This window comes from Lissotriton helveticus, chromosome 5_1, assembly GCF_964261635.1.
Source record: "Lissotriton helveticus chromosome 5_1, aLisHel1.1, whole genome shotgun sequence".
Classification (NCBI taxonomy): domain Eukaryota; kingdom Metazoa; phylum Chordata; class Amphibia; order Caudata; family Salamandridae; genus Lissotriton; species Lissotriton helveticus.
The window spans coordinates 141,564,945-141,588,688 of record NC_136065.1 but is presented as its reverse complement, the minus strand read 5'-3'; the positions used below and the strand labels follow the sequence as shown (position 1 = coordinate 141,588,688).

Genomic DNA, 23,744 nt, shown 5'->3' with positions numbered 1-23,744 from the left:
GGGAGGCACGACGACGAGGCTCCAACCCGGGGAGGCACGACGACGAGGCTCCAACCCGAGGAGGCACGACGACAAGGCTCCAACCCGGGGAGGCACGACGACGAGGCTCCAACCCGGGGAGGCACGACGACGAGGCTCCAACCCGGGGAGGCTCCAACCCAGGGAGGCACCACGACGAGGCTCCAACCCGGGGAGGCACCACGACGAGGCTCCAACCCGGGGAGGCACCACGACGAGGGTCCAACCCGGGGAGGCACCACGACGAGGCTCCATCCCGGGGAGGCACCACGACGAGGCTCCATCCCGGGGAGGCACCACGACGAGGCTCCATCCCGGGGAGGCACCACGACGAGGCTCCATCCCGGGGAGGCACCACGACGAGGCTCCATCCCGGGGAGGCACCGCGACGAGGCTCCATCCCGGGGAGGCACCGCGACGAGGCTCCAACCCGGGGAGGCACCACGACGAGGCTCCAACCCGGGGAGGCACCACGACGAGGCTCCATCCCGGGGAGGCACCACGACGAGGCTCCATCCCGGGGAGGCACCACGACGAGGCTCCATCCCGGGAGGCACCACGACGAGGCTCCATCCCGGGGAGGCACCACGACGAGGCTCCATCCCGGGGAGGCACCACGACGAGGCTCCATCCCGGGGAGGCACCACGACGAGGCTCCATCCCGGGGAGGCACCACGACGAGGCTCCATCCCGGGGAGGCACCACGACGAGGCTCCATCCCGGGGAGGCACCACGACGAGGCTCCATCCCGGGGAGGCACCACGACGAGGCTCCATCCCGGGGAGGCACCACGACGAGGCTCCATCCCGGAGAGGCACCACGACGAGGCTCCATCCCGGGGAGGCACGGCGAGACTAGAACATTATGCTCTAAGAAGTGAAACTCACTCCCACGTAGATTCATATCTCTCAAGAGAGACCATGAACCAAACGTTGGGACTCCAGTGAAGAAGTCTGTGCACCAAGTAGTGTGGCTCACACCCGTTCAGCGAAATGGTGCTTGAAGAGTTGCGACTCAGTCCACAAGTGACATACTACTCTAAAACATGTAGCTCACACCCACAGGGGGCGTAACACAGGCCCTCTCATCCCCGCACTGGCCCCCAGCTGCAGGGGCCCTTCAGCACCGTAATCAGGTCTGAGCCCCTTAAAGTGTTGTTACACCACTCCACAGCCAGTAAGTGTGACTGCAACCAGGCATGATGCGACTCACATATAATGACCGAGACAGTGCTCCAAGACCTGAGGCTCACTCACAGCCAGACCTACTGTGCTCGAAGAAATACGACTTACAAATAATAGGACAGACTGTGCTGCATGAAGGGACACTCGCACCCAATGGATGAGACCTTGCATCATAAGACTCACACACAGCCTATTAGGCTGCACTTTTTCACCTGACCCTTGTAACACCTAAGTATGTGCTGTGCGCTTTACAAGTCCAGCACATTTACATTTACTTAAATGAGTGAGACCAAAGCATGAAGCTTCTAACATATGAGTAAGTGCACCTAGAAATGAAGCTCATCAGCAGTTTATAAGACTGTGCTTGTACCCCCGAGGCTCACGCTCAGGGAAGAGTCTGTACACCAAGGTGTAGGAATTGCACCCAATGAGACTGTGGACCAAGAAGTGAGTAGGGCTGTGTTTCAAGGCAAGTGCCTTGCACCCAATTAGTGAGGCTAATAGTGTCCCTCTGCTCTCTCTCGAGCCCTTGTGCTCCCTCTTTCAGTGTGTTTCCCTCTGGTGCTTGTTATGAGTGGTGTTTGAGCTTCTTGTCTTTGTAGCTTCTGCTTGTCTGTCTGGGCCCTTGGAGCTCCTGCTTAAGTTTGTCCTTCTGGGCCCTTGGAGCTTCTGCTTCAGTTTGCAGAACTTTAACGGATGTTGTAACCATAGCAGCCGGTAATTAGAGCATAGGCGGGGGTGGAGCCACACACCCATATATGCACACTCACTAACACCCATGCATTCATTATCCCCTTTCACATCGGGCACTCAGATGCACATACATTCACTGCTTAATTTTGTAAAAGAATGAGAGTCGGTGCGAAAGCTCTGCTCAGAGGCCGGTGGCCAGTGCTATTAAATGTATGTGCGCTCAATGCCAAAGCTGCGTAGTCTTCAATATACTTCATACCTCTTTAATCCACTGCCAGACCCTCCCTGCCCCTATATCTGACACTTGCAGGTTCCTGCTTTCCATTGTGATGATGTTTCTGCCTTTCTGGTCCTCTGCCTTTCTGCTTTCTGTGTTTTTCCCTCTCTTGCTCTCAGTAAATGTCTGATGTGGAAAAATGAGTGCCAGTCCCCACCTGATCAAATGAAGCACTACATACATTCATACATGCATGCACCAACCATTAACCGCGTCGCAAATTCTCCCGCAGCGTGGGAGAATTAATGAGCGGACGGGGTTTCGACGCCATTGGCCGACGCAAGCACCGAAGGGGTCAAAGAAAAACATGACACTTGCATTCTTTACCCCAAGTTCTAAATCATCCTTTTAGTTCCTGACTTCTCCATTTGTCCTAAGTCTCTACCTGTTCAAGGATTTTTCTATTATTATTATTTAACTGACCTCCCTATCCACGGCTGAAGGTGGGCGCAAGTATTGACCACGCCTTGTCCGGCAGATCTGCATTCTGTTTCTCCTTGATCCAAAGCCGTTCCTAATCTTGAACGCGCATGCCCTCTGTTGGTATTTAAAGGCCTCTTCCCTCTCGTGCTAAGAGATCCGATACTTCCTCCTCTCTTAGCATTTCCCAATCCACCCTCTTCAACTCTTCTCTGGTGCTTCACTGAGAATTTGTCATTTGAAGATGCAGCCTCCTGCGCTGGACACCGTGCTACAGTTGGGGCATCTTTTGTGGCTCATACCATGGAGACGCAACTTCCGGTTTCCTGCTGGTTACCGCTTCCTCTGCAGCCCAGTGTTTCCCTTGCAGCCCAGTGTTTCCCTTGCAGCCCAGTGTTCCCTTTTAAGGCTGCATTGTCAGACCATTTGGACCAGCAGTTCCAAACCGTTTGACTTCTGTGGGCCCTCACTGAATCACTCCTGCAAGCTAGGGATTCGCACCCAAACAATTTCTAAGATTTGAATCTCGAAATGATAGACAAAAATACCAAAACCAGCATAAATCAATCAAATACACATATTATGAAATATTTTATTTAATTCACAATCGTATGCGAAAATCGAAATTTTAATTTCCACGTGAAAGTTAGATCTTTTCTAAAGTTATTTTTTTTCTCAAAGACTAAGTGAGATCCGTATCACTTTGTCCATTTTGCTCAAGAGCATGCTCTCTTTTTGTCAGTGCCTATCAAAGTTGCTTCAACTGAGACCACTAACCGTCCATTATAGATTTTGTTTTCTGCGCTTCCACTGCTCCCACAAACCAAGTTAAGAATATCAACTTAATTATAGCTTCCACTTTCAACTTTCACTACATTTACATAGCGTTGAACTTTCAATTGTCAATTTTCTGTTTTTATCCATACTTTGCTAATCTGCTAATATTCAATATATTTCGGGGTCTGTGGACTACAGGTTAAGAATCACTGTACTCTTTGAGGCCATTGCGTAGAATAAACTCAATAACCACAAGCTATGTGAAGGGTGTTCATTACACTTATTTACATTGCGCATGTGTTAAAAAAAAAAATTGTGCATGGGTCCAAACTTTTTCTCAGAACCTCGCTGCCGCTGCAGAGTTTCATGTTTGTGAAATAGCACGGCTTCCTACTTTTGATTCCACCTAAGGCCTCTATCCCCTCCCCTCACACTCTCCCCTTATCTCGCTTTCTCTCCCCTAATCTCACTTGTGCAGGTTATTTTTTTATACCTGCTTTCTCCCTTTGCCACTGTTTTTCCATCTTTTGCTCTGCTGAAAATCTGATGATGATAAATTCGTTCAGGGCCCCAAATATGTGAATGCTGGGGACTTTCACCTCCCACCACAGGCACAAATTAAGCACTGCTCACTTCCACCATGCACTTCACCCGGCGGTCCAAGACGTTGATCTTAGCTGCATTCCGATTACATTACTTCCCTCTGCATTTTTCCTTACACGATTTGGCATATTCATTGTCTTGCAGAAGTTATTGTCATCTAAAAGAGGCATGCCCTCTATACTGATCGTTTTAAAAAAATGTATTTTTACGGCTCCATATGCCCTCCGCCCAGTGACTGGTGTTTCAACTTTGTTTATATCCTGGGTATATCGAGCTGATGAAAGGGCAGATTAATGTACCCCAGGAGCACCATGTTTGATATCGGTATGTCTTTGCAGCCTTTTGGAGCAGGAGTGGCTCTCAAACTCGCTGTATGCGTGCCAGATCAGAAGGTGCGGATTGTGGTGTAAGTAGCTTAGCGCACGCTTGACCTCGTTTTTGAGAAACCTTTTATGATGGAAACAAAAGTACTATTACTTTCTTGGTATTCAGAGAGTATTTCAGGAAAAACTGAAATAAAATCGCAGCAATTGTCCCTTTTGTGAAGAAAACACTGTTGAAGGTCTTCTATAAAAAGTACAAAAAAAAAAATCTCCACAATTGTTCTTTAAAAAAACCCATAGAAATATAACATTGAAAATGAGCAATAACTTGGAAAATGTAGGTGTAAAAATAAAACAAGTGTATTCATATTCAGGACTTTAATGGCGAGTAGTTTTTGTGGCACTTGCACACTAAGCTCTGCGTGGCGTTGACTGGACACTTGCAGGGATTCCACAAATCGCGGAATCCGTAGTTTCACAATTAAAGCATTGCACAAATCTTAATCTTGTGCGGTTACTTGATTAGCGCACCTTTTTTAAGCATTTGCACACCTTTTACGTATTAGCACACGTTTAGGTTTTGGTGTATACACCCTATGTGTGGTGGGGTAATGCTCCACCCAGCACTATCCCAGTGGCTGATAGCGTGCTCTACAAATACACATAACATCTGCACAGTCTATGGTTACCAGCAGCATGAACCGATGAAATCAGAAAAAAATACCTACTCTTACTTTTATGGCTGCTTCGTTGTATTTGCTCCAGTTTTGCTACAAACTCAAACCGACGTCGACATATTGGTTGACACAACAGTCTTGAATCACGCTTCCATTACTAATTAGCCAGTCTTTGAATTGTTTAATATTCAGGACTATGCAACAGAACAAAACTATGTAACATGCAATGCAATGTGCAAAACCATAAGATTTATATAATGATAATAATTGTCAACTCACTATCTACTTTATGCTATATGGAGCTTAAGTTGAATAAAAAGAGCAGATTTTTTTTTTTTTTTTTTTTAAATAAAAGTAACATAATCGTCTCTAAAGAGAACGTCCACTCTCCTAACATTGAAGTCACAGAGTGGACTTTCTCTTAAGATCTTATGTCACATAGTTTGGCTAAATTTCCTAATTAACTTTGGAGCAAATAGAAGTGTGATGTGCTGTGTTGTATTCTGGGCATGGATGCAGCTAATGAGTATGTAGTTAAGTTATACACAATCAATGGATAAAACGTGCTTTGCGATCACGGAGAAGGATCATACACTATTGTTGCAAACATGTCCTATCGATACCTAGGAACAGTCTTAGGATTTCACAATTCTAGGGTGTAAACGCCCCATATCCAGAGCTCACACCACATACTGCAGATGAGCTCAAGATAGTCTGATTGGATCATTAATTCCCCCATACCCCTTGTACAATATGCTTTCCACCCATGTGTCTGCATGCTACCTTTTATTTATTTATTTATTTATTTATTTTACCGATTTGTAGAGCGCGTAGCTGCCCGTAAGCGTCCCAGCGCTGAATGACAAGAACCAGAAGTAGAAGGAGTTTTACGGGAACAACCAGGTTTTAAGTGCTCTTCGGAATGAGAGGAGGTTGGGTTGGGCTCTGATGTCTGGGGGTAGTGTGTTCCATAGTTTGGAAGCATTATATGCGAACAGTCGACCGCCAGAGCGGGCTTTCTTAATTCTAGGAACAGAAGCTAAATTGCAGTTTGAGGATCTGAGCGTTCTTTTGGTGGTGTGTGGTGTGATGAGGTTTTGTAGGATTGGGGGGGCCTTACCATGTAGGATTTTGTAAGTAGTGCAGAGCGCTCTGAATTGTATTCTTTCCTGAACGGGTAGCCAGTGCAAGGTGTTCAAAGCAGGTTTGGCTGAGCAGCGGCGATGAGTTCCTGTGAGGAGGCGGGCGGCGGTATTTTGTACTGTCTGGAGCTTTGACAGTACTTTTTTAGGAGCCCCCAGGTAGAGGGCATTGCCGTAGTCCAGGCGTGACAGCACGAGACCATGGATTAGGAGTTTTTGGGATTGTGCAGGGAGTAGGGGTAGATTTTTCCTAGCTGACCGTAGGAGGCTGTGACACACCCCAGCCGTTTTCCTTGCTTGGGCGTGAAAATTGAGGCCTTCATCTAGCCATATTCCTAGGCTCTTAATTTCCTGTTTCGGAACGGGTGGAGTGCCCATGCAGGATGGCCATAGGGTTTTGGAATGGTAGAGAGATTTATTGCCCAAGATCATTATCTCTGTCTTGTCGTTGTTCAATTTAAGATGGGAGAGGTTCATCCATTTAGTTATTTCACTTAGACAGGTTTGAAGGTTAGGGAGGGAGTGGTATTGCTGACTTAAGGAGACTACCAGTTGGGTGTCGTCCGCGTAGGTAAGGAGCTTGATCCCAAAAGGGGTGACGATTTTTTCAAGGGGGGACATGTAAACATTAAAAAGGGTCGGGCTCAGGGACGAGCCTTGAGGGACGCCACAGCTGATGGACGTGGACGTGAAGTTGCCATCTGCTACCTGGAAGGATCTGTTCTCGAGAAAGGATTTAAGCCAGGCCAAGGCGGTTCCTGCGATTCCAAGCTCACTGAGCCTGTGGACCAGTGTCGAGTGGTTGACGGTGTCGAAGGCCGCGCTCAGGTCCAGGAGGATCACTGCCACTGATCCTCCTGAGTCCATGATTTTTCTTGCCTCTTCGACAACCGCCAATATCGCAGTTTCTGTGCTCTGGCCGGGCCTAAATCCGGTCTGAGATGGCTCCAGGAGCCCGTTGGTTTCAAGATGGTGGGATAAGCTGTAATTGACGTATTTCTCAGCTATTTTACTGATGCCTGGGAGCAGGGAGATCGGTCTGTAATTGCCAAGTTCCATAGGGTCCAGGTGCGATTTTTTTTTTTATTTTTTTTTTTTTTTTTTTAATCCGTGCTTTCACCGTTGCTTTTTTCCAGTTGGGGGGAACGATGCCGTGGGCGAGTGAGATGTTAATCAGTTTTGTCAGGTATGGAAGAATGGTGGGCGCTACTAATTTAAGAATATTGAGTGGTGAGGGGTCGGTAGGGCAACCACTTTTAATAGAGTTGAGTATAGGAAGGAGGGTGTCCATTGTCAGAGGAGTGAAGTGTGACAATTGACATGCTGAGGCATGGTGTGTACGACCGGGCTGGTCGACAGAGGAGGCGTCCGCAGTAGGCGGTGGAAGGGAGTTGATGATGTTTGTTATTTTCAGATTAAAAAATTCTGCAAGTTCGTTGCAACGGGTAGCTGACGCTTCTACTAAGGGCGGAGGCTCCTGTACTTTGAGAAGTTTCTTAGCTATCTGAAACGTTTCCCGGGATGAGTTGGTGGATGATCTGATTTTCTCCTCAAAGTAATTGACTTGGGCGGCTTTAAGTGCTTTTTTATAGTTGAGAAGGGTTTTTTTATACTCCGTTTTTTTTGTGGGATCGAAATTTTTTTCTCCAGTTTCTTTCTGATCTCTTGCATGCTTTCTTTAGAAGCCGCATTTCCTGGGTGAACCATGGGGAGGTGGCTTTACCCCGTGGTTTACCGGAGGGTTTTTTAGGAAGTGTTCTTTCTAGTGTCTCTCCTATCCAAGTCGAAAACTCTGCCTCCGCGTGAATGGGGTTGGCGTCAAGTTTAGGGGGGGATCGCTCTAGCTGGAGTTTCCATTTTTCTGGATCTAATTTGGACCAGGAGCACGTAGGCTTTTTAGGTAGGGTTGTGGAGTGAGGGGTGGGAGTCAGCTGCCAGTTGAGTGGGACTAAAAAAATGGTCAGTCCAAGGTATCGGGAGTGGATCCAGGACAATAAGATTGTTAATGTTGGAGAAGATCGGGTACCTTAACACCATAACTAGTACTGTTCTAGTCAATATTATACTGTAGCATCCAGCAGAATACCCATTAGGTGGCCATGTATCCACCAAAACTGGAGCTGAATCGTTTTTTCCATATGTTTGAAAGGTCATTAAAGCATTACTGAAGCAAAATAACAAGTTAACAGTAAGCAACAATTTGAGGTCAATTTGTAAAATACCACCTTAGAAACTACATATACGCTACATTTACTAATAAGTGTTTATTTTGTGAAATACAGAAATAAATATAAGTGCAGAGACCCCACTTTTTTCTTGGGAGGCGCTGTTCAACACACATTTTAAATATCTTTATCGCTTGTATGTTCTTTTCATAGCTGTTTTCTCCTTCTTACACTCTTTTACTGCGCTTCTTTCTCCTTCCTCTTCCCTTTTCTGCCTTTCTTCTCTTACTATGGGTCATGCCTGATAATCGAGAAAAAAAAGCTTCCGTCCACAAAAATTAGCACACTACTTGCACAAGTTAAGCATTGTAATACCTACTTTAATTATGCTGCATTTTATAGACGTATGCAAAAGAAACAATTGATGGACGGAAAGATGGGCAATGCAAACAGTCAACCCCAGTCACAAGGATCTGGTTTTAATCCATCATTCTTTTGCTCACCACACCACCCTAGTTTGGACCCAGCCATATGCAAATCAGTCCTGACCCTGTTATTTGTGGGAACAGTCCAGCCTGAACTGCCAAGCCAGGTCCTCCCTGGCTTGGCTGGGTCCACACCGGAATGGCATAGTGAGCAAAAAAACTATGGGTTTAGGCCCAGATCTCTGTACTGGGGTGAATGTATGACCTTGTTCTGCATTCTGTCCATCAATTGTTCTTTTTGCATTTGTCACCCTGAGTGGGACGGGTATACCCAGACGTGGGACCCGTGCTCTCCATGCCACTGGAGTCAAGCTATCCTGGATGATGAAGGCTGAAAGCCTGAAAAAGGTTCTAGGATGTTTGTTTCCAGTCCAGGGAGGACCTGGCCTGGCAGTTCGGGCTGGACTGTTCCCATTGGGTGCAGGGTCAAGACTGATTTGATATGGCTGGGTCCAAACTGGAATGGCATGGTGAGCAAAAAAACGAAGGATTTAGGCCCAAATCTCTGTACTGGGGTGAATGTATGACATTGTTCTGCATTCTGTCCATCAATTGTTTTTTTTACATTTTATAGACGTTCACACAAGTAACCGGATCTCTAGGAGAAATTGAATTCCAGTACACAAGCAGTATTGTACTAGACACACCTGGTGTGCATTTCTCATACAGAAGGCACCGTCTGGCTATTCAACCAATGATAACACAGTTCTCACATTTGCAGACTTGCAGGTTATTTCACCACAGACGTCGACGCTTAAATTTAGAAGGAATGAGTGGACCAGCTTTTTTCGAGCTCACAAGTGATGTGACAAGTGAATTTGCAAGTGCAAAATGAGAGACCACTGATGGGTTCAGGTTGCTGAAGACCGATGAGCCAATGAACCATGGTGAAAAAGGCCAGCAAAGGTGCAAGAGCGCTGGAACCTTGCCAGATCTTCAAGATCGGTGGAGGTCAAAGCAAACGTGGTCGGGGTCGGGGAGTAACCCGCAAACCACGACAGTAAGCCCGGTTGAGGAGACCCAAATAGAGGCCACAGGCATCATTCAGGATACACAGGACACACAGGTAACATAATCTACTGTACCCAAGTCTATAATTAACCTGAGCTCAGTAACACTAACCAGAGCAGAAGAGCAACTCCTCAGCCTTGGCCTCAGTTTTTGTCCTGAATCAAATTTCTGCTATACAAGAACTAGGGCGGACGTATATCAATATATACGTAAATTGAAACTAAGAAAACAGTTTGTGCACAAACAATCAAGTATAACCACTGAGCCCCCAAAATTAGGAGGGGGTGGTGCTGAGCTGACAGTGAGCGACATGGGCCTTTATCACAACATGTGCCAGTTGGAAAGTGAGGAGAGTATGGGGACGCACGAAAGAGTAACTCTAAATGGTCAAAGAAAACCCAATACCCCATTTAAACCAAAATCAAAATATATTCCCCTGGCGGCTCGAGATGGGCTCGATGCTTTCAGTGAAGCAGTGGTAAAGAAAATAAAGAGGCTGGCGCGCGTAAACAATGAAAGGGAGAAAAAATACACAAGCCAAGAGAGGAAACTGAACCAACTGGTGAAAAAACTACAGAATGCTGAGCTGGTGATTCGTAACTCAGACAAAGGAGGGAATATCGTCCTGTGGCCAATCACGAATTATCTCCAGGAAGCATACAGTCAGTTGAATGATATTAACTGCTACAGAAGAAGTAATCCGCAAAAATATAGAACGATGCTAGAACATCTGAACAAAAACCTGGTAGCCTGGAAGGGAATAGGGATGTTGAGTGGAGATGAATTTAAGTACATCAAAAAGGACCACCCGCTAACCCCATATATATACTTCATACCGAAGGTCCATAAAAATCTTACCGAACCGCCAGGAAGACCAATTATTTCGGCGTGTGGAGGACCCTTGGAAAATTTATCGAAATATATTGATTATTTCTTACAGGCACACATGAAATCTTTGAACTCATATGTCCAGGATACAAGTGACTTTTTGCGGAAACTTAATGATATAGAGTGGAAATCAAACTATCTTCTGGTAACATTGGATGTAAGTTCCTTATACACATGTATTAAACATAGAGATGGCCTCCGAACTTGCGAATATTATCTTAGCAGGAGGCCAATGGAACTCTCCAATCACACAAGAATGCTTCTGGAAATGCTAACATTCTGTTTGGAAAACAATTATTTTATGTTTAATGAACAATTTTTCCAACAGGTTCAGGGTGTAGCCATGGGGGCCAGTTTCTCCCCAAGTTATGCGTGCCTCTTTATGGGGTGGTGGGAGGAATTGGTCCTTAGACGGAAGTACATGCACTATTGCACATCCAATATAGTCTCTTGGCTTCGTTTTATTGATGATCTTTTTATTGTGTGGCATGGATCTGAGGACAGTGTTTTAAATTTTATACAGGAAATAAATGTGAATGATCTTAACTTGAATTTTACTTCTAGCATTAGTAAAGAATCGGTGACATTCTTAGATGTGCAGGTTTTTTTAAATAACAATGTTCTTAGTACTACCCTTTTTAGAAAACCAACAGCTGGAAATACGCTGTTGCATGCAACAAGTGCCCATCCGCAACACTTGATCAAATCAATCCCATACGGAGAAATGCTTCGCATTCGCCGTATTTGTAGTGATGATAGTGATATGATCAAGAAACAACAAGAGAGTTTAATTAGATTTGTGGAAAGAGGCTACAGCACTAGAACAGTGGAAACCGCTATTAAAAAGTCTCGACAAAAAGCTAGAAGTGATCTCCTTAAGTACATTCCCAAGGAGAAAAGAATCCAGAGTGTAGATACCAATACAGTCCGGTTAGTTCTGACTTATTCCAAACAAGAAAGGGAATTAAGAAATATAGTCAGACGCAACTGGCACTTTATACAAGACGACCCTACCATTGGAGAATTGATGCCCGCCAACCCATCGATAACATATCGTAAAGGTATGAGCTTGGGCACAATTCTAACCAAGAAAAGTCAGGAACGTCTGAAGAAAGAACCCAGTCGACCCACAAGTAGGGGATTCTATAAATGTTTTTCATGTAAATCGTGCCAACATGGGGTGAACACTAAACAATACACCATGGTCATCCCAAAGGCAACTCGAGAAATCAAACAACTCCTTACATGCAAAACTGAATACTGTATATATATTTTGGAATGTGAATGTCATTTAAAATATGTTGGCAGCACGAAGTTGCAAGTTCACAAAAGAATTTTGCAACATCTGCGTGCAATAAATAATAAAGATCAAAACTATCCAGTTGCTAGGCACTTTGAGGCATGTCACAATAGTAAGCCTCAAGGCTTTAAATATTATGCAATTGAATCTATCCCAGTGACAAAAAGAGGAGGGGATAGGGAGGCCAACATGCGAAGAACTGAAACAAATTACATTCTGGAATTCGATTCTAAGTGGCCTGGAGGTCTGAACACCACGGAGGACCTCCACACATATTTATAAAGAGAGGCCACTTTAGGGTCTACACAGGAAGAGCAGGCATATATCGTTCCACATGGTGCCAAGGACAAGATTAAAGATTAGGATAGTGAATTGCGAGATTTGCACATATTTTGTACTTCACCCCCTTCTTTTTAAATAAATTATTGTAGGATTTGGGAAAAGTATATGTGCACAAAATCCACAATGGTTGATCTATAGTTAATATGACCCGACTTCTAGACATTGGGGTAGTTTTATCCATATGTGTTTTAGACTGCTTGGTTTTATTATGTCACCGATATCCTTTTTATACATTGGGCTTGTTCATATAGTGTGGTTTTATTCTTTTATCTGTTTTTACCATTAGTCATGGTTCTGTATAGATGAATTGAATAGTGATATATAGCCAATTACATCAAGTACTGTATAAATTTCATGTGTAAAAACCGTCCATGGACATGTATTAATATGAAACTGGTTCCTTCTTTCCCCCAAAAGTCCCACAGTAACAATGAACAAAGAACTGTAACATCATGAGTGTTAGCAAAATACTTTTGGGTGTTTTATTAATTCTTTTACAAAAAGCATGAGTCACTTTACCTTTATTGCACTGTTGCACTAAGTCACTTTAATTCGATCTTAGAAGGGGATTCTTCTTTGTATATTATAATCTGTATGATCATCAATTGGAGATATTGTGCATTGAAGTGTTTGATGAGTAATTACATATATATAGATATTTTTTGGAGCGAAAATTAGCTCTGGTTTCAGGTGACTTATATCATGCTTGTACAATCTCCTGTGCATTCTTTAATGAGTAATTCTATACGTTTTCTTTAGTATGATTATATAATTTAGGCACGTTATGGTGAGCACGTTTGTTCTTTAGGTATTTCTTTTCAAACACATGTCATATAGATTTAGTTCAACATATCATGGTACGGGATACAGAGACTATATATGTAGACAATATAAGAGCAACTTGAATAGCAGGCTGCCACTTTCCGTAACAGTAGTTTATCTTGATGAGAGTGTATTATTAACTGTCTTTTGTGCAAATTATTTACTGTATTCATACAGATAGAAATTGTGACAGTGATATTCAAATCTAATAAAGGGTATTCATACTGTTAGTATTTTTTCTATGTCTATCTTGACATGTGATGCACTGGCCCTTTAAAATGGGCTGAGTATAATGTATCGTCATGTGACCAAGGCCGCAGGGACGGCCGAAACGCGTCATGACTGAGCTGTTTGTTGAGTGAATAAACAGTATACTGCAAAAAAAGTTGGTCCATGCCTTGTAATTCACTGTAATGGTGGAGCGCTGCGAGGTATTGCATATATATATATGTATATGTATATGTATATATATATGTGTATGTATATATGTATATATGTATATATATGTGTATATGTATATATATGTATATGTGTATGTATATGTGTATGTATATGTGTGTGTATATATATATATATATATATATATATATATATATATATATGTGTATATATATATGTGTGTGTGTGTGTATATATATATATATATATATATATATATGTGTGTGTATATATGTGTGTGTATATATATATATGTGTATATAATGTGTGTGTGATATTGATAAATATATATATATATATGTGTATACACACACAGGATAAATTTGCTTGCAGGGAACTTGGATGGAGTCAATTTACATAGTCGGCGATTATACCAAAAATCTGGCATGGATCCGGCCCTCCTGCCTTGAGAGGAGATGGGGCAGGTCAAGGGAGTAGATATTCCTGAGTCTTACTACTCCTGTACTTCTCTTTGGCTCTTGTAGACACAGCGGGGGAGTCCAGCCTGACCCAGCTGCTCATGAATGAGATCCTAAAGCTGCAGCAGGTGATTCAAGATGAGCGAGGAAAGGCCAAGGAGCTCAGTGTGCAATTGGGCGCCAAGGAGGACTGTATGAGGCATCTGCAGGTGAAGGATAGCGAGCTGCGCAAACACCAGGAGCGGGTGCAGAAGATGAAGGAGGAGAGGGACCACTTCAGCGAGGAGCTCCGCAAGCTGAAAGACGAGAACTACGATCTCGCCATGAAGTATGCCACCCAGAGCGAGGACAAGAACGCCGCCCTGATGAGGAGTCGAGACCTGCAGATCGAGGTGTGTATATTCCAGTCCTAACTCCACGCCTCCATTTTTGGCATTTGTTGACTTAACCACACTAAATGACAATTTCTAAAAAGGTCAGGAATGGCTAAAGATGTCACAAATGACAGGGGCACTTTTACATCTATGTTTCACAAAGTTACTAAATCAAGCTTCCTAAGGAAAAAAAGACCTCTTCTTCTGGACAGTCAAATACATTGCATGTCATATGCTTAAATCTCTCTCTCTCTCTCCATCTATCTATCTATCGATATATATATATATATATATATATATATATATATATATATATATATATATATATATATATATATATATATATATATATATATATATATATTTATTTTACAAAATTGAGCACTAGCCTTTTTCTCCTTTTCCCCATCTCACTCAAACTCCTATTTCTCAATCAGTTTCTACCTGTCCACTTACATCACTGACTGTGTATTTTTCTTTCTCTCCCTTATTTTCCCTTTCAGCTTGCCTTTTTAACTTAGATTTTTGATTCTTTTTTTATTTTTGCCTTTCCTTCATATGTTCTATCTGTCTCAAACTATGGGTATCCATCTATACCAGAACCACAAGGGGAGGCTCCTTTGGAAAGGAGGCCCGAGAGTGCCAGCACTATCTAGCCCAACTTTTTTTACTTGAAGTCTGCAGAGCATCAGGTGTGGAAAGTGACCGTAGGATGTTGGTCTCTTAGCATGTGTTGGGAGTGACTCTTTCTATGTTTAATGATGCCGCCGCCCTTGGCTACTGAACACGAGCTCATTGTTTTTGCCACCACCACTTACTTGATGAAGCATTTAAGAAATAACCAGCGATTGATCTCTACGTCAGTAAACATTCAAGATTGGTGTTTGCTAATCTACTTCGCAGTCTGACGCCCCCTCCCCCAGCCAATGCACACTGGTTTAACATTGACCCATTTTTAAACAATCATATTGTCCTTCGGAAGACCCTAGAAGGCAACCCCATGCCAGGTTTTGGGAGTTTTTGAATAGCAGTGAATATGTACATCTTGCAGCAAGATCCTAGGATCTCATGATGTTCACTATTCCCCCCATCTAGTGATTTGGTCTACAAAAACATATTCAAACATAAAACCTTTTCTTGGGTGTCCACTTCACCACATGACCACGATCTTCACAGCTGTTTTTTCTGACATTAGGTTGGAAGCGTGCACAGATTTGGATATCAGACTTAACATTTGAAAAGTTTGAGTGAGGTTTATACATCACTTTCATTTAGATACTTCCAACCCTAGCTACAAGAAAGCAGCACATCTGCTACCGTAGATTTAGGCCTACAAACAGATTTACTACATTTTGATATTCAGCAACTTACCTAGTACTATGCCCGGAGAGCTGCGTCAGGCTCCGATTTCAATTGTTCCTTGTGGGAATGTCATGCTACTCTTTCCACAGGCCCCAATTCTCCATGTACGGGCTTCTTTGTAGCTGAGAGGCTCCACAGAGGAATGGCACACCCCTTTTTTTCTGTATGAGGGGAACATTATTTTTCCCAAGGAAGAAAGCCCTTCCTCCACACCCTGACCAAATGTTGGTCTGATAGGTTCCCCTTCTGATCCTGGAAGAAGAGCGACTCCAGCTAATGGTGGACAGGATATTAGTTTGGGAACGCAAACTAACACAATTGTTAGTGGGCATTCTCAAACCTCTAAGGTAAACCATGTCGTGGAACACCCATTTCCCACCTTTTTGTGTGAAATGTACACACACATGGCGGAGAACTCCATACTCATAATTGCTTATATGCTTACCAGTAATCCATTTGAGAATTTGGACAGGCGTAGAAGAAGGTAAATTTTGTAAACTTACAGTGACCCCAAAATGTACCATTCAATACACCTATATTACTTTCCTGTGGATATCTTGACAGTTGACCCTTGTTGGGCAACCCTCTTTACTAAACATTTTACACTAAACCAGTGCTGAACCAGTGCTCCAGTGATGTAGGGTCCAGATTAACCTTCTGCCTTATAGTCTTGATATCCATCATTTGTCTGTGTCATCCCTCCTTAGTTTAATATTTACAAGAATAACCCCGCACCCTTCAAAAATTGTTGTCACACTTCTTAATTCAATTCATAACATTGTTTGTCTCATTGATGATTCCAAAAAAGTTCTCCCAATAATTTCACATGAAGTCTCTTCAATTTAAAATAGATTATTTATTCTCAACGATGTTTTAAAATGAAATGCCAATGAGTTTCGTCTGTTACCGGACTCCTTCAGGGCTTTTGAGGCATCCTTATAGAAATAAATTCACAAAAATCTTCACACATTGATGAAGGTCAGATAATTTAAAAAAACAACGAACATCAAAATCCCATAGTGTGAGGGGTTCAAAAGTAGAAGTTCGCAAAGAAGAGTAAAAGCCGCAACGAGTATCCGCGTCTTGTCCTACATGTGGTCATCTGGTTGAACCCCTCACACTACGGGATTTTGATGTTCGTTGTTTTTTTAAATTATCTGACCTTCATCAATGTGTGAAGATTTTTGTGAATTAATTTCTATAAGGATGCCTCAAAAACCCTTAAGAAGTGGTGTAACGGACGAAACGCGTTGGCTATTCATTTTAAAACATCGTTGAGAATAAAGAATCTATTTTAAATTGAAGAGACTTCATGTGAAATTCTTGGGAGAACTTTTTTGGAATCATCAATTTGACAAACAATGTTGTGAATTGAATTAAGAAGTGTGACAACAATTTTTGAAGGGTGCGGGGTTATTCTTGTATCGTTTCTGTTAGAGGCCAAGTTCTCTTGTCTTTTAATCATTGGGACCTAGGGCATTGTGTCCCAGACCATCTGCACCCTCAATTTAGTAGATACCTATATTAAAGACTTCAGTACCGGTGCGTGCAAAGTAGCCTTAATCCCTGTTCTTTTGTGATTATTAGTTTAATATTTCATCTCTTCAGATTAAGGCAACTGCTTTCTTGTCTTTTTCTGTTCGATATTTTCTTTGGGGTTTTTCTTCCAGCACCAACCCAGGATCTGGATTGCTGATTTCTTTTTGCTTTTTTTCTGAATTGGTAATGTAGAAAACAGACCATGTGTACTGGTGAATTTGTGTATTAACTATAGTGCATTGCAGCCTATGGTACTAATGGTATTTAGCAGTAAATACTAACAGTATGTCATGTTTTGACGGCATATCCCATGAGCCAAATTCTAAATATGGGCCAGGGTTTTCTTGGTGTTATTGTTACTTGTTCCATTGAAGACAAATTAAACTTTTGTGCGAAGTGTACTCTGTATTGAATTAGCACTTTTGAATGCCTTCCTCACACAGGATCACAGTATTGTGAAGTTGGAAGAAAGGGGGAGTGGGTTAGGATTTCAGTGGTTCTGCAGGGAAGAAATCGATGTTATAAAATTGTGTTTTTGTGAGTCAAGAGCCTTGAGTTGTGCTGAGGTTTGCTACTCTGTGATAGAGGTTGACGATCTGGAGTGTTAGTGGGATGAAGTCGCGTTTAGGTCATATTTGTGGTATATAGAATTCATCATTCACATTGACCATTCACCCCTTGTTGATTTTTGTGCTCTGAAGGGAGCAGGTTCCTTTTGTTCTAGTTCAGGGAAGTCTGGCAGTTCGGGCTGGATTGTTCCCATTACCCATTAAGAGCATGGACCAGACTGATTTGCATATGGGTGGGTACCCAAAAAACGATGAATTGGGATGTAGCCCGAGCGATTGTGATTGGCTGGTATTAATTCAATTCAGAAAAGGGGGTGGTGATGGACAGAGCATCTGAGTTAAACAGAACACTCATACCCAGTCAAAAGATCAGGGCTCAATCCATCACCGTTTTTTAGCTCACTGCACCATCCCAGTTCAGAACCTGGCTACATGCAAATTAGTCTGTCCCTGGCCCAGTGCATCATGGGAACAGGGCAGACCAAACTACCAAGCCAATTCTTTACTGGAAAGGAAACAAGCTTCCGGGGACCGGTTTCTGGCATTGCAGCCGTCTTCGGCCCGGCTTGCTTGAATCCTAATGGTGCAGTGAGCAAGGGACTCACATCGGAGCATACCCTGCCACTCCTATAGTGGCCAAAACGATTCAGAAAAGGGGGTGGTAATTCAAGCATTCCATCCATTAACTTATTTTTGCATTTGCCATCCTAAGTGCACCGACTATGCGCAGATGTGGGTTCCGGGCTTACTGTGCCACTGGAACCTGCCTGAAGAGCCCTATCAAGACCAATCCGAGGTTGCTTGTGTTCCGGTTCAGGGAGGACATGGTCTGGCAGTTCAGGCTGGACTGTTTCTATTCGGAGCAGGGTCAAAACTGATTTGCATACAGCTGGGTCCAAACTGAGGTGTCATAGTAGGCATAAATTGATGGATTGAAATGCAGCCTCGAGCGAATGCCAGTGGCTGAGATTAACTCGTGCATTTCGTCCATCACCATGTGTTTTTTAGGTCGAGCTGACCTAGCTTTCAATGCGAAAGCATTGAAAGCTGTCAGCAAGACAACTAATGTTGCCCGTATTTGGGAATGTGGACAGCAATGTGCCACGCGCTTTTTCTTGCCGAGATTGTACCTCGTGAGCGCGCACGTCGCCGTGCCTCATATTCCCATGCGCAAAGAAAGCCTTTCACGCATGCGCACATACACACACTGCATACACACACGCACCCTCCCTTAAACTGACACACGCGCACACAGACAGACGCACGCACAGACACACTCAAACAGACACACACGCGTACACCCCACCCACCCCTCCTCTCCCTCAACACACTCACCGGTTCTGGCGGTGCTTGGCGGCGGTTCTGCCTCTCGGGCGGCGGTAGCGCTTTGTGGGGGTCTCTCACCTCATGAGAGCCCCGCCTTCCCCATGCGCCCGGCCGCTCTTCACCCGGTCCCCCATCTCGGGACCGGGATTCAATCAGGAGCCTTCGTGGCTCCTCGGGCAGTAGTTTCTCTCTCGCTCTCTCGCCGCGATGGGGCGGGACTTCCGGTTGGGGCCGCGATGGGATTGGCTGGCTGCCCAACCGCTTCCGGGTCGTCGCAGGCAGCGCGGCGGCCCGGCGGGGACTTGTTTTTTTGTACATCTGCAATCAAAAGATTGGAAGTCAAATCTGTACACAGAACAGTTGCTGTTGAGAAAGCGCTGTCCCTTTGAGATTAGAAAGAGCTTGTCAACCGTTCGGTTGTGGACTTTGAAATGCCAGGTTTGTGTGTCCGCAGGAGACTGTCCGGGCGCGAGATCCGTCTCCTGGCGTGCAGCAGTCACGGGACGTGTGTTGCTTGAGGTGCGAGTGGGACCTGTACTTACACTATTATTCAAGGGTGATTTTCAGGACAGACACAAGTTGGGTTGGAAATAGACGTAATGGAAAGAACTGCGAATGTTAAAATGTAAATAACGTTCTGGGCGTCCACGTTCCGGTCTGTGGATAATTCACAGTCATGGTTTCCGAGGAGAGGCGAGCCGGGGATATTTAACATCCATTTGCACAGAGGCGAAAGCACCAGCCATTTGCCCCCCGCACCTCAACTCAACGCTCCGCATTTCATCGACATAGGATCGGTAACAGGCTGAATCTTGGTGTGCGCCGCTTGGGCTTATGGCCCGGCTCGTGAAAATATACACTACGGGGAGTTGGGGCACGGACCGCACTTCTAGTTAAAGCACGCGGATGAAGGGGTTGGTTTCGGGCACACAGACTGCGTGACGGGTCCCTCAGCCTGCGAGGAGCTTTGTGGGGCATATGCACTGTGAGCGTAGGCGCTAGACAGTGAAGAGTGCGTGAGACCTTTAGTTACAGACCGTGTGGCGCTTGCGTTACAAAGACTGTGAGGAGCTTGAGCAGGTGGTAAATGTCTAAGTAAAACCCTTCTGTAACGAGAATAACACGCAGAGCAGCACAGGCTAATTCAATCAATATCCGTACAGTTTTCACCCATTCCAAGAGGTGTAAACTCATAATAGGAGTGTAAAAGGGCAGTAATCGTGGCCGGCGTCTCTGCCCATGCACTCCTGACTCATGATCCGAGCCTTCAGTTTATACTATGGAGGAGAAGGCACGCCTCAAACTCTCGCAGTCCTCCTTCAAAATCCGAAGCTCCAATGCGTTATGGCTTCAGTAACGTGCCATAAACATACTTTTGCTTGTATTCGCCCCCTTCTACGCCACCCTAAACAGTTACCCCACTAGCTGGTGGTAACCGCGCTATATAAAGAAATAACTTGGCAGCAGTCCCCTTGTCAGCCGCTCCGTTGGCCCCCACCAATGTCGGCGCCACCTGCGCCCCAGAAGCAACTCTGTACGGTGCTGACGCATCACCAGCCCAACCAGCTAAACACAACACCACAACAGAGCCGAAGCCATCTCCACAACACGCACGACAGGAGGGGAATGTCGGGGTGCAGCCGCCCGCTGTCCCGAGCCCTGCACTTCACTTCAGCATCCCAGTCACACACTCGCCCCCTCCTGATCCCGCAGTGAGATCACGGCCTGGGCCTCCCATCACTGCTGTTGCCGGGGTAACTGAGAACACAACATTGGCATGACTGCTGAGCTGCGAGTCCGCGCGGAGTGGGAAGGCGGGGGCCACAGTTATAGACGAGGCACATTTCTGAATGAGAGAAGTACTATTATGAAGCCGAGCATAATGGAAGGCCGCATCGGGCCAGACTTCATTCAAGATGGATTTGAGGGTCTTTACAGCTAATAATGAAGGAACATAATCTGTAGTACTTTCACTTTTTCTGATACACCATGATCATTGCTTCCCAACCAGGGATCATGCACACTGTCTGTGCAGCCATGACACATTCCTGTCTAGTGTACAGCAATCACACACCATGAGAAGCGTGGCTCAATGGTTACAACGGCAGACCCTGATGCAGAGGTCTGGCCCGGGACCAGGGTTCAATTACCGCCTCAGCGGCTCTTGGACTCAATTTTCCCGGACCTGTTAATTCTCGCCTCTGTGCCTAGTCTAATCATGGGTCCCACTCTGTGACTCTGGGCAATAGCTTGCTTAATCTCCACAACGGCCCCAGCAGCGCTTGGATGCCTGGCTTCACCTTGGGGGTGCCCAGGAGTGGACATTTCACAGGATGGGTTCCACAGCGGTATGAATACAGCGCAACGAGGCCTCCGGGTAGAAGTGCGCTATATAAATACTACACATTTACTTTTATATCCATTTCTCTTTTCTCACCCCACTTCTTATCCTATCTCTTAGCCATTACCCCTACCACTCACCCCTTAGTCCTCACTTCTACTTCTTATCCCTCAAACATCACTCCTCATTACTCACTTCCAGTTCCTCCTTCTATCATCCCTCTTCCACAAATCTCATACCTCTCACCTCTCATACATCACTCCTCATCCCTATTTCTCAATTCCTCATTCCTCACTTTGCATTCCTGCTTCTAATAATCATCCTTCTTCCATCACTCTCATACCTTATTTCTCACTTCTTATCACTCACTCCTCATCCCCTTCTTATCGTCCATCAACCATTTCTCCTCATTTCTCATTCCTACTTCTAATAACCATCCTTGGTCCATTTATTTATTTATTTGAGAAATCTTATGTGGCGTGAACATGACCCATCAGGAAAAAAAGAGCAAATAACAAGCAAGAAGGAATAAGTAAGGAGCAATACAAATACAATATGCCAATCGGCCTGACACATCCAAGATCTGGAAGTTTCCACAGGAAAATAGTCAAGATCACTCTCATACCTCGTTTCTCACTTCTCATCTCTTATCCTTCCCGCCTCATCATCCCTTCTTCTCGCCCATCATTCCATATCCATTGTCATCATTTCTAATTTCGTATCCCTACATTTTAACCCTCTTCCATTACTCTTGTTTCTCTTTTCTCACTTCTCATATCTCATCAAACACTCTTCATCCCTACTTTTCATCCATCAACCATCACTCCTCATTCCTCACTTTGCATTCCTACTTCTAATAACCATCCCTCTTCCATCACTCTCATACCGCATACCGCATTCCTCACTTCTCGTCTCTCATCCATCACTTCTTGTTGCCGGATGAAAGAAAATACGCCACTACTTCTGCTGGTAATATAGTATAATGTTTTAATATAAGCATACGTGAAAGGCCAGTCCGCTCTGGGGAACTGGAATCTGAGTAAGCGGCCATTTTCTTTTATATGTTTTTTCAAAGCATAAATATGTCACATATTTTGAGTATTGATAACACATCTGCTCAAACACAACAGTATATTAAAAGTAGTACTTTCTATAAAAACAGCAAAACGCATGTCTAAGGAATGCGATTAATGTGCATGTGTAAGCTAGCTTTGAATCTGCACTACTGCTTGTACTACCGGTTGTCCTTGACAAATCTCTTTGAAATCTAGCAATGCTCTTCTCTCTACATGACTACAGCTATACAAGGCCTAATCTCCCACCTAGTCTGTGCCTTCGCTCTACCTTATCTACATCTTTTCTGAAAGGATTTGTTCTCACAAAGTAGGACTGTAACTTTCTACGCCTGGTATGTCTAATTATATTTGTCTACTCTACTGAAGCTCGCATCTACTTCTCTCCCCCCGGAACCTGAATCCTTTTTGTATTGCTCTTCTATTCCACCCTGCGTGTTCTTAGCTTCAGTCTCTGTGCTGCTGCACCACATGACTCCGGGACACCACCACATCACTCAGGGACACCACCACATCACTCAGGGACACCACCACATCACTCAGGGACACCACCACATCACTCAGGGGCACCACCACATCACTCAGGGGCACCACCACATCACTCAGGGGCACCACCACATCACTCAGGGGCACCACCACATCACTCAGGGGCACCACCACATCACTCAGGGGCACCACCACATCACTCAGGGGCACCACCACATCACTCAGGGACATCACCACATCACTCAGGGACATCACCACATCACTCAGGGGCACCACCACATCACTCAGGGGCACCACTCACTGGCACCACCACATCACTCAGGGACACCACCACATCACTCGGGGGCACCACCACATCACTCGGGGGCACCACCACATCACTCGGGGGCACCACCACATCACTCGGGGGCACCACCACATCACTCGGGGGCACCACCACATCACTCGGGGGCACCACCACATCACTCGGGGGCACCACCACATCACTCGGGGGCACCACCACATCACTCGGGGGCACCACCACATCACTCGGGGGCACCACCACATCACTCGGGGGCACCACCACATCACTCGGGGGCACCACCACATCACTCGGGGGCACCACCACATCACTCGGGGGCACCACCACATCACTCAGGGGCACCACCACATCACTCAGGGGCACCACCACATCACTCAGGGGCACCACCA

General features: G+C 44.9%; 1 protein-coding gene across 4 annotated transcripts in view; it reads left to right on the top strand.

Annotated features, from left to right (window-relative positions):
* CARD9 (caspase recruitment domain family member 9) overlaps nt 1-23,744 on the top strand; it is a 260,551-nt gene that overhangs the window by 134,409 nt on the left and 102,398 nt on the right. For all 4 annotated transcript variants that reach the window (XR_013594687.1, XM_078641905.1, XM_078641907.1 and 1 more), the window contains one exon: nt 14,051-14,376. Coding sequence is in view for 3 of the 4 variants with exons in the window: in XM_078641905.1 (XP_078498031.1) it covers nt 14,051-14,376 (326 nt within the window). In the remaining variant the exon portion in view is untranslated. The remainder of the gene's footprint in view (nt 1-14,050; nt 14,377-23,744) is intronic.